The sequence below is a fragment of the Anolis carolinensis genome, chromosome 1 (assembly GCF_035594765.1).
Source record: "Anolis carolinensis isolate JA03-04 chromosome 1, rAnoCar3.1.pri, whole genome shotgun sequence".
Lineage (NCBI taxonomy): Eukaryota > Metazoa > Chordata > Lepidosauria > Squamata > Dactyloidae > Anolis > Anolis carolinensis.
Window position 1 is genome coordinate 214,408,973 of NC_085841.1, and position 12,234 is coordinate 214,421,206.

General features: G+C 41.8%; 2 protein-coding genes across 12 annotated transcripts in view; both read left to right on the forward strand.

Annotated features, from left to right (window-relative positions):
• scn1a (sodium channel protein type 1 subunit alpha) overlaps positions 1–4,790 on the forward strand; it is a 157,289-nt gene extending 152,499 nt beyond the window's left edge. For all 10 annotated transcript variants that reach the window (XM_062969197.1, XM_062969201.1, XM_062969203.1 and 7 more), the window contains one exon: positions 1,450–4,790. In XM_062969197.1, coding sequence (XP_062825267.1) covers positions 1,450–2,621 — 1,172 coding nt within the window. In that variant the 3' untranslated portion in view covers positions 2,622–4,790. The remainder of the gene's footprint in view (positions 1–1,449) is intronic.
• A 5,678-nt stretch (positions 4,791–10,468) lies between these two features.
• ttc21b (tetratricopeptide repeat domain 21B) overlaps positions 10,469–12,234 on the forward strand; it is a 67,108-nt gene continuing 65,342 nt past the window's right edge. Inside the window, exon 1 of one of the 2 annotated variants that reach the window (XM_062969211.1) lies at positions 10,469–10,965. In XM_062969211.1, coding sequence (XP_062825281.1) covers positions 10,945–10,965 — 21 coding nt within the window. In that variant the 5' untranslated portion in view covers positions 10,469–10,944. The remainder of the gene's footprint in view (positions 10,966–12,234) is intronic. The other variant, XM_062969212.1, reaches the window with a different exon arrangement.

Sequence of the window (12,234 nt, forward strand, 5' to 3'; positions counted from 1 at the left end):
AATTTTCAAAACTCTGAAACCCAAAAAAAGTATTTACCATATTACGCAAATCTAATGCACACCCTTATTGGGAAGGTACCTTTGGGAAGGTATTTTAGTCAAAAAAGGTGAGCATTAGAATCGAGTAAATATGGTAATTTGCAAAAGTTATTTTTTATTTATTTACTTACTTATTTATTATCATTAACTGGTCACACCTACCAACTTGGATCTAATGTTTACCATATATATCGTGATGACATGGATTGGATGTCCTTGTCTTACATGGAGAAGGAAATTCTAGACAAGCTACAACAATCAGGATTTTCTTTTCCCCATGCCCTAGTTCTTTTGCCAGCTATCAACTAGCAGATGTACCCAGCTTCACAACTGTTACAACTACTTTAGTTCTCAATCCGCATTGGTGTTCTTGCCCTTACTCTGTCTTCTTGGTTTTCTATCCACCCCACCCCCTTTACTTTATACTGGCATTCCTCTTCCACTAGGCCTCCCTTGCTGCTCACTCAGCCTTTCTCTCTTTCCATACTTATCAGTGAGTAGGATTCTCCTCTTTTTTCTTCTCTACTGTGTAAAGTAGAGGTGATGTTCCACACATGACATTATACTCCAGGTCTCTAGCTAACCTCTGCCAGCAATTAAATGTAAACTTTAAATAGCATATGGACAAGACCAAATCTTGAAGGACCCACAGACACTCTCCAAGATGTAAACAAGAATTCTTCAACACTGGTTTCTGAGCCTGCCCTATTCAGAAGAACCAAAGCCATTGCAAGGTCTCATGCTGGAGAGGCAACCAGATGAATCACATAGTCAAAGGTATCAAGAGACACTGAAAGGAGCAGCTGAATTAAAAAGGGTCACACTCAGAGCCAGCCCTAGGTATTTTTCAAGTATAGGCGAACAGAATTTTGGCCCCCCCAAAACCAATCACTGAAAAATAAAAGCGTTGGATAAGCGAAAATGTTTGATAATAAGGAGGGATTGAGGAAAAGCCTATTAAACATCAAATTATATTAAGATTTTACAAATTAAGCACTAAAACATCATGTTTTACAACAAATCAACAGAAAAAGCAGTTCAATACCTTGTGGAGGCAGACCGCAGGAGACAGGAGTTGCCTCGATGGCGCCCCCAACAAGATGGCACCACAGGCAACTGCGTAGTTGGCCTGGTGGTTGAACCACCTCTGGACACACTCACCAGTTGCTAAAAGCCACCTCCACAATTATTACCCCAGGAATGCAGGTTTTTGTCAGTTGTAGCCTACTACTTAAGCTGAGGAATGCTTTTGTTCAAATTTAGTATCTGTTTAAATCGGCTGCCGGATTGTTGGATGTAGGATTGTTGCCATCATTCTTGGAAACTCACTGAAATGAAAGAAGTAAATGAAGTTAACTCAGTGATGATTAAAAACAATGAGACCTAACTATTTTATTTTATTGTCAATAGGTATGTTTCTAGCAGAGATCATTGAGAAATACTTTGTGTCACCCACCTTGTTCCGTGTGATCCGACTTGCCAGAATTGGCCGGATCCTGCGTCTCATCAAGGGTGCTAAAGGGATCCGCACTCTGCTCTTCGCCTTGATGATGTCTCTCCCTGCCTTGTTCAACATTGGCCTCCTCCTTTTCCTCGTCATGTTCATCTATGCGATCTTTGGGATGTCCAACTTTGCTTACGTGAAGAGAGAAGTTGGAATCGATGACATGTTCAACTTTGAAACTTTTGGCAACAGCATGATCTGCCTTTTCATGATCACCACCTCAGCAGGCTGGGATGGCCTCCTGGCCCCCATTCTCAACAGTGGGGCCCCAGATTGTGACCCTAAAAAACACCACCCAGGAAGCTCTGTCAAAGGAGATTGTGGCAATCCTTCTGTTGGGATTGTCTTCTTTGTGAGTTACATCATCATATCTTTTTTAGTTGTAGTAAACATGTACATTGCTGTCATTTTGGAGAACTTTGGGGTGGCAACTGAAGAAAGTGGCGAACCTTTGAGTGAGGATGACTTTGAGATGTTCTATGAGGTCTGGGAAAAGTTTGATCCAGATGCAACTCAGTTTATGGAATTTGAAAAGCTCTCCGAGTTTGCAGCTGCTCTGGAGCCTCCTCTTCATTTACCAAAGCCAAATAAGGTTCAGCTTATTGCAATGGATCTGCCCATGGTAAGTGGGGACAGGATTCACTGCCTTGATATTTTGTTTGCTTTTACAAAACGTGTTCTGGGGGAAAGTGGAGAGATGGATGCTCTCCGCATCCAGATGGAAGAACGCTTTATGCAATCCAATCCTTCCAAAGCATCCTATGAGCCCATTACAACTACGTTGAAACGAAAGCAAGAAGAGCTGTCTGCTATCATTATTCAACGGGCTTACAGACGTTACCGCCTCAGACAAACAGTACAGCAAGCTTCATTTGTATATAAAAATAAAATAGAAGGAGGGGCTGGCCTGCGCCTCAAAGATGAAATCCTTATTGACAAGATCAATGAAAACTCATACACAGAAAAAACTGACCTCACCATGTCAACAGCCATTTGTCCACCATCCTATGATCGTGTAACCAAGCCCATTGAAGAAAAGCACGAAAGGGAAGGCAAAGATGTACAGAAGAAAAAATAAAAAAATGCAAGTTAGATGTTCGGGTGACAAATTGTTTACAGCCTGTGTGAGTTATGTAGTTGGGTCAACAGGACTCCTCTAGGCGGTCTATGCCAAACAGACAGTTTTTACAAATATACTGTATCCTTAAGGTCAGTGCCTATAACAAGACAGCAACCCCTTGTCATCTACATGTGACTGTAAAACAGAATAGCAAGCGTGACAGGAGGTTACTGTTTTCCTTACCAGCTGACACTGCTGAAGAGGAGGGAGAAATGGCTAATCAGACTGTAGGGACCAGTAAAAAGGGGTTGAAAAACTAAACACCTAGTATTTTTTGTGTGTTAAACATAAGACACTTAGTACAGTCAGTGTATCCACTGTTTGCATTTCAACTGCCACATTTGTCATCTTTTTACAAACTCTGTGTTGGTGGATTCCATCTTTATTTTTTCCCTTTATTTTTTCAATTCACACATTGTGACTATTTTTGTAGATGGGGTTTATGTTGGGGAAGGGGATAAGTACTACTTTACCGGTATGAGGACCAGATGTTCTATTATATGACTCTCTCTCTTATATGCACACCAAAACGATTTGCATGGAGGCATGCTGCACTTATAGACCATGCATGTGGGGGGAAACATTACATCTCCAAGAGCAACAGGTTTTGAACAACTCTGTTAACGGCGAGGGAACACTCTGTTCTGAGGTGCTTGACAACAATTGTATTCATATTGCATTACAACCAGACAAATCTCTATAATGCCTCTAAAGTCCCCTCCAATCCCCAAAAGCAAAACAGGTGAATTCTTTTTTATATATAAACCTTAGCAAGAGCTGGAGTTGAGAACAGCCGGTTTTAAAAATCCTTGTCAATTTTCACCATATGGTATCTTTAAATCAACATGCCCTTTTAAACATCAACAATACCTGAATTGACCCAAAATCCTTTATGAATTTGTTCTGCTTTGATCCTGCAGCGTTGTTTAGCCATCTTCAGCTCTCAGCCTGATTGCCAACGTATGTTTTTGGTGAAGAACCCTCTGTTGTGTAAATAGTAATTTTACCTGTGGTGCACGTTTGAGCAAACGAATAAACGACCTGAGCACATTTATTGCATCAAATATGTACCACGATAGGTTTAGTGTGCAAGCTTTCAACAGGTAACAACGATGTACTCTGTCCCATTTTAGATAGCTTGGATCCTATCAATGCATGTTGATATTGCCTATATTGCTCTTCCTTCAAGTGTCTGGAATCTTAAACATGGGAAGCCATATGACAGAGGTAAAGTGAGAAAAATAAAATAAAAACCCACCAAGTGTTCAACAAGACCTCATTCCCTCATATCATTAAGCAATATTTGCAGCTACTTGAGAGATTTTCATTTGACATTTTTAAATTATCAGTGATAGCCAATCTCATGTATAGCCAGACTGTACAGACATGTTGCAAACTGCTAAACCTGTTGAAAATAATGTGGTTAGAAATTTTATAAGCCAATATAAATATTGTAAAAAAAATCATTTTATTTTATTTTGGAGCATTATGTACATAAACTAAGAAATGAATTTTATCTTACGGTTGACGTTGCAGCCTTTTGGGTTACATTCTGTTCATAGCACTTTTTTCCGTGGAAGTACTACAGAAAACAAGAAATGAAGAAGAGACGGGTAATTGTAGCTTTCTGCTTTTTAAACTGTATTTGCAAACATTTTTCAAGGTGCAATAATTCAATAATTTGTGAAGAAAAGAGTCATGGTTTGCTTGCTTCCAAACAGCTATTCCTTGCAGTTGGAAGAGGATGCAATGTTTTGTTTCAATTTCTAGCAGTGCCTGCATCAGAAAATGTAGCGTTTTTTCCTTTAAAAGAACCATGTTTTCTGGTTTTTATTTCTGAGATTGCGTTTATTTATTTGACTCCTGCTTTAATAGAACTGTTACGAATATATCTTGGGTCCACTGTATTTTTTCACAGACAGAATAGCAAAATTATATAACCAAACACACCAGGACATTTTATGTTTCTTACACGGGATATGTTACGTAGAGATTATTTCTTTTAATAAACTACCAACTTATACTGTATTGGTGAACTGCATGCAGGAAATGCTACTAATATTCTAAATTATGCTATACATCATTACTAATGTGCAAAAATAATAAAGATTAAATTTTTTATTGTAATTCCCTTGAGTATTTTTCATATTATCTAGGAGAATATTGCATTCAATACCCAGGTAAATAGGAACATAATTAAAGTAGCGATGCCAAGCAGGTTTACATGGAACAACACTCCTCTGATATCAAAGGCAGATCCCATCTCTGAATTATGCGCCCTCTTTATGGCACCCTTCATCTAACACTAGTGTTTTTTCGAAATCAGATCAAATGAACATGCACAAGGTTAAAGGCAGAAACAAAAATTGATTTATTCAGCAATGGCCAAGGTAGATTTATTTATTGTGTCAGAGAAAAATTGAGAATACAGTTATAATGTGTAAAAAACCTCAAAGTTAAAAACTTGGCATTATGCTAAATTTCCTTTGACCAGAAGTTGGCCACTTCAAGTGCCTCTGGTGTCACTGTAAGAAGGTCCTCCACTGAGCATGTGGTGAGGCTCAGACTGCATTGTAGTAAGTGGTCCATGGTTTGCTCTTCTCCATGTCATGGACTCCATTTTATGGCCCCATTTTCTAAGAATGGCTCTGCATCTCGTGGTGCCAGAGAACCGTCTGTTCAGCATCTTCCAAGTCGCCCAGTCGTCTGTGTGCCCAGGAGGGAGTTTCTCATTTGGTCTCAGCCACTGATTGAGGTTCTGGGTTTTGGCCTGCCACTTCGGTCTTTCGCTTACTCATGTGTTCCTGTTAGTATTTCTGTAGATTTTAGAAAGCTATTTCTTTATTTAAGGCATTGGCTTGCTGGCTGATATCTGAACAGAAGATGGGCCGGAGATGTCAATGTCTTAGTCCTTTCATTGCTGGCTACTATTTCCCGATGGATGTCAGATGGTGCAATACTGGCTAAACAGTATAATTTGTCCAGTGTTGTTGGGCGTAAACATCCTGTGATAATGTGGTATGTCTCATTAAGAACCACATCCACTGTTTTAATGTGATGAGATGAATTCTGCACTGGACATGCATATTCAGCAGCAGAGTAGTAAAGTGCAAAGGCATATGTCTTCACAGTATTTGGTTGTGATCCCCAAATTGTGCCAGTCAGCTTTGGTATGATATTATTTCTAGCACCCACTTTTTTGCTTGATAGTCAAGCAGTGCTTCTTGTAAGTCAGAGCATGGTCCAGAGTGAAGCCCAGGTGCTGCAATGCTCCAGTGGGATTCCTTCCCAGGAAATCCTCAGAGTCTGAGATACTTGTCTGTTTTTAAGATTAAAAGCACACGTCTGCATTCTAGATGGATTAGGAATCAACTGGTTTTCCCTGTAATAGGCAGTAAGAGCACCTAAAACTTCAGAGTTTCTGTTCAACCATTTCAAAGATCCCTGCTTGAGTGGTGATGGCACAATCATCAGTATAGATGAAACTCTGTCCCTTCTGGCAATGGCTGATCATTTGTGTGCCAAGGTGGATGCCAGGGGACAGCAAAATCCCAAATCTGGCTTGCCTCCCACTTATGAGTTTGGATATTTTATAGACATTTACAGTAATTGCAAAAAGTGGATATGTGCTGTGATTGGTGCAAATTACAATCCACAATCCCATTGGCTCAAAAATAAATTCATTTAGAGTTTGTGGTTGGCATATATAAGGACCCTTAATCCCATTGGTACAAAAATATATTCATTTACAGTTTGCGGTTGTCATAAATTAGGATCCGCAATCCTATTGATTCAAAAGTACATTTATTTATTTTAGAAAATGGCATTCATAACCGTTTTGCAGATCATAACCTTTTGGAAAAGCATGATCTTTCACAGAAGAGCCAAAAACCTGTTTGAGTAGAATTTTTTCATATGGTATACAAGCAAATGTAATATGCAAGGCAATTAGCTTCAGTTGTTAGACTGAACTTATTGTCTCTGATCTGTTAAGAAAACAGAGAATATGCTAGTGCATAAATAGCAGTGCTTCAGAAGTGTTTTCAGTTGCTCAAAAATACATCTAAGGCCCTTCCAAATAGGCCATATACCCCAGGATCCAATCCCAGGTTTATTTGTTTATCCCACATTATTTGGCATTGGGGACTCATATAATCAGGTTTAAAGAAGAAAACTTGGGATCAGATCTTGGGATATAGGGCCTGTCTGGAAGGTCCCCTACTCTCCCATAAAATATCTTGTTTTATATTATGCACTCAAGAGACAAAAATGAAGTAGACTTGGATAAAAATAACATATTCGGTTTACTCACAACTTCATGTGTTCAACAAAACACAGGTACATAGCTTATCAGTCTAGTTACAGATATGTTTGAGTCTCAAACTTTGAGATGACACAGGGCATCTTCCCTATATTCAACAACAGGCAAATGTTGGTCTGAGCAGTCTCAAAGTCTAATAGTCTGAGGTCTGTACAGTCCCAGATCAGATCATGTGGTCTGCAGCTCCTCCCACAACACCTCACAAAACATAGAGCAAAAGAAGGTGCATTTCAGAACATATGTATATACAATAAGTAAGCAACAGGATTATATACAAACAAGTTACTAGGGGAGGTTTGAAGATGGTTCTAATTTCCAACATATTTACAGTTTGCGGTTGCTGTAAATTAGGATCCACAATCCCATTGGTTCAAAAGTACATTCATTTATTTATATTACAGCCAGCCCTCCACATTCATTGGGGTTAGGGATGCAGGACCCACTGAAAGTAGAAAAAACACGAACTTTTTAAAAAACAGCATTTTTTCCTCCTGAGAGGATATCTCTCTAGGAATCTCTAGGCCCTCCAGCCCAATCCTATGGCCAATTTCTGCTGGAATTGCACTGAAGGACCTAGCGATTCCTAAAGAGAATATTTCAATCAAATCCATGAATAAGAAATTCACAAAAGCCAAACGAGAAAATATGGAGGGCCAACTGCATGCTTAATGTCATATTTTTTATAGAGGAGAATCTTGATCTGTTAGGATCATAACCTATTGGGAATTATGACCTGTTAGTGAGGGGGCAGACACTCTGCCTGTTCTCAGGAGTCCTCTTCTAACCCAGGAGGGCAAAGCGGAAGGACAGACTCATGAGTTGAATCTCTCTGAAGAAAAACTTTATTTTGCTAACCAGCAAACGGCGGCAGGTGTATCAAGGCATAAAAGAAAAACCGCCACGCCCCAAAATGGGGGCTGTGGGCTTTTATTGCTTTACAGAAGTCAAAAAAGTACATTTTCATTGGTCTTGTACATTGTTCATCTTAATTGGCTTATACTTGCCTAATACATTTTCATTGGTTGTATATTGCTAAGCAGGAAACTCAGGGAACAGATGTAAAACAGCCAAACTGGAATAAACGGGACTTTTCATATCTCCTTTTTTGATGACCCTGGCTCCCACTGAGATGCGTCTTACTGGTACCAGCTCATCTCTTTGTTGCAAAGTGAACACTCAGCTCTGAGAGCTGAAAGGGAGGATAGCATGAGAATCACTCCTTTAAAACTGCAATGGCAGCTGCTTCCCAAAGTCAGATTTTTGCCTGCATGTGCTTTATGATGGGACCTACAGCCACATATAGCATTTATGAAATCTTATATTGACAAGTCTTCAATATATCCATGACTCCTTCATTAGGATCATAACCTATCGGGGATTATGAACTGTTAGGATCATAACCTTTTGGGTAGCAGAATTTTAGAAGTGTTCCTTTAGTTTATTGTGTAATGGAAGACCTTGGGGTACATAAATATCTTGTTTCTAATCGACGCTCTCAGCGGAAAAAGATTCAAGTAGACTTCTTTAAAATAACATGCTTTACTCATCATCATCATCTTCTTCTTCTTCAATCACATAGTCGTTTCTGACTCTTTGTGACCTCATGGACCAGTCCATGCCGGAGCTCCCTGTATCTTCTATCTATCCTTTGTATCTTCAAATTATACTCTTCAAAACTATCATGTTCTGTATAACTCCCTTTATAGCAATCTACTTCCAAGGACTCGAGCCTCAACCTGTCTTCTAACTCCCAGCACTGGCTTCTGCACGCAAACAGACTCAAGCCTCAACTGTCTTCAAACTCCTAGCACTGGCTTCTGTACTTTTAAAAGACTGAAGCCTTAATTGTCAACTATCTCCTAACACCATCTTCTGCACTCAGACTCAAGCCTCAACTGTTTTCTAACTCCTAACACTGGCTTCTTCACTCAGACAGACACAAGCCTCAACTGTCTTCAAACTCCTAGCACTGGCTTCTGTACTTTTAAAAGACTGAAGCCTTAATTGTCAACTAACTCCTAACAACAGATTCTGCAGTCAGACTCAAGCCTCAACTGTCTTATAACTCCTAACACTGGCTTCTGCAAACAGACACAAGCCTCAACTGTCTTCGAACTCCAAGCACTGGCTTCTGTACTTTTAAAAGTAAAGGTAAAGGTTTCCCCTGATGTTAAGTCCAGACTGAAGCCTTAATTGTCAACTAACTCCTAACACTGGCTTCTGCACTCAAACGGTCATTTCGAATGGCCGTCCTTTTAAAAACCGAACATTCTAAACAGTCACTGAACCAGTCACATGACCAGCAGCCCCTCCCACTGCTTCAAGTACATAGAGCTAAGAAAACTGCAAACCAAAGAAGACATATACTTCAGGAAATAAACTGACCCATTATAAAACAGACAAAACATTAAATAGAGGAGGCTTGAGAAGGTTGCTGTCTCCAAAAGAGAATTTCCCTTTTCAGCTCCCATCACCTTTCCAGCACTCTGACAGTAAACTGCTCTCCTACAACGAGAGGGATCTACACTGCCAAATAATGCAATACATGGTAAGTGCTGACCCATACAATGTAAACCAGGCCTGGGCAAACTTGAGGCCTCAGGTGTTTTGGACTTCAACTCCCGCCATTCCTCACAGTCTCAGGCCCCTTCCTTTTCCCTCTCAGCCGCTTAAGCGGAAAGCGCCTGAGGTTGTTAGGAATGGTGGGAGTTGAAGTCCAAAACACCTAGAGGCCTCAAGTTTGCCCATTCCTGATGTAAAACATGACTTTTTCCCCAATAGCTGTGAGGTTCGTGTTTTCAACCCGTCTCTCCTGGCAGTCTTGTTTGGAATAGTTATGGTTGCTACTCGTCGCTATGGAAACCTTTATGGCCAAAATCATATCGACTTCTGAGGACCGCGTAGCAGACAGGCGACTCCGCGCCAGCCAATAAGCTTACGCAGTCGGCCTCTCATCAGCATAAAAGCCAAGCTCCAACCAATGAGGCATGGCGTACCTGATATACTGTTTCGTAACCCACCCGTTGCAAGACGAAGCCTCTCGTATCCCCGTTCCTGATTGGCCAATGAAAAGTCGGGGGGGGGGGAAGGAGGAGATAAATTGATCGCCCCTAAGCGATGTTTTCCTTTCGTTTGAGTCAGAGGGCAAGGAAAGCGAAGAGTGCCCAACATTTCAGGCTCCCAAGTGAACGAGCAAGAGGCATCAGCATCTATTCCAGGCATGGGCAAACTTCGGCCCTCCGGGTGTTTTGGACTTCAACTCCCACAATTCCTAACAGCCGGTAGGCTGTTAGGAATTGTGGGAGTTGAAGTCCAAAACACCCGGAGGGCCGAAGTTTGCCCATGCCTGATCTATTCTCTCTGAACTGGAGTGCCCTTTCCTTGTAATTTGAATAAAATAAGCAAAGCAAGCTATAAAAATAAATAAATAAACCAGTGCCAGTCTTACTTTATCCCATCGTGCCTATTTCCTGTAGATAAAGGAAGGTGCATCTATAATGTAGGATTAAGGCAGTTCGACACCACTTTAACTGTTATGGGATCCTGGGATGTATAGTTGGGTGAGGCCTAAGAGAAGGCTAAATAAAGACTTTGTACAGCAGCAGCTCCCAGGCTCTCTTAGTACTGAGTCAGGAGAGTGGGATCAAACTGCATCGTGGATGGCCTTGCGTGGGACTGAATTATAATTAAACGCACCAAAGCCGTCTGGCCATCTGTCGGGAGTGCTTTGAATGCGATTTCCTGCTTCTCGGGAGGGGGTTGGACTGGATGGCCCGAGAGATCTCTTCCAACTCTACTATTCTATGAAAGCCATCCCCCTCCCAGCCTGATTTCCTTCCTTAGGCGCCTCCCCTTCCTTGGGCGCTTGGGAGACGAGACGGTTGCTGAGGACGCCCAAGAGGAAGGAAGGAAGGAAGGAAGAAGGGAAAAGAAGGAGGAAAGGAAGGGATTCTGCAAGCCATGGAGCCGCCCCTCATGCAGGTGAGTGAAGCATCGCCCACCCGAAGCAAGAAGGCTTTTGCCTTTTGGGTATTGTGTTGTCGAAGGCTTTCACTGCCTGGGCTGCTGGGATTTTTCCAAGCTGTATGTCCATGTTCCAGATGCATTCTCTCCTGACGTTTCGCCCACATCTGTGGCAGGCATCTTCAGAGGTTGTGAGGTTTCTTAGAGTCTAAGCAAGGGAGGTTTATATCTGTGGAATAATGTCCAGGGTGGTGAGAAAGAACTCTCGCCTGTTTGAGGCAAGTGTGAATGTTGCAATTGTCCACCTTGATTAGCATTGAATGTGGAGCCTCCGGTGGCCTAGGGGATAAAAGCCTCGTGACTTGAAGGTTGGGTTGCTGACCTGAAGGCTGCCAGGTTCGAATCCCACCTGGGGAGAGCGCAGATGAGCTCCCTCTATCAGCTCCAGCTCCATGCAGGGATATGAGAGAAGCCTCCCACAAGGATGGTAAAAGCACCAAAACATCCGGGTGTGTTTCTCAAGTCGCTCCTGATACGGAAAAAAAAGCTAATCACCTCCCAACAAAGGATTCCCCCCAGGCAGGAAGCAGCCAAGCTTTGAAGCTGCAAGGCTATTCAGTGCTAATCAAGTGGTCATTTGCAACATTCACACATTCCTCAAATGGGCAAGAGTTCTTTCTCCCACCCTGACATTCCACAGATATATAAACCACATTTGCCTAGTTTTCAACAGACCTTACAACCTCTGAGGATGCCTGCCATAGATGTGGGTGAAACGCCAGGAGAGAATGCTTCTGGAACATGGACGTACAACCCGGAAAACTCACAGCAACCCTTTTGGATATTATTTGGCTTCTCCGGCTGCAGCAACACTGTAGCACAAATACAGTGTGGCACCACTTTAACTGCCCTGGCTCAATGCTACAGGATCCTGGGATGTGTAGTTTGGTGAGGCACCAGCACCCTTTGGAAGAGAAGGCTAAGGACCTTGTGTAACTACAGCTCCCAGGATCCCATAGTATTGAGTCATGGCAGTTAAGTGGGGTCAAAATTGCATTCATTCTGCAGTGTAGATGCACCCTTGAACTGGGATCCTGAGAGCTGTAGTTCGGTGAGGCACCAGCATCTTTGGCAGAGAAGGCTAAGGGCTTTGCAAAACTATAACTCCAACCATTCCATAATATTGAGCCATGGCAATCTGAATGATATCAAACACATACCTACTGCAGTGTCAGTGCACCCTTTAACTGCCCTGGGTCATGCTAGCAAAGAAGGCCAAAGATGCCG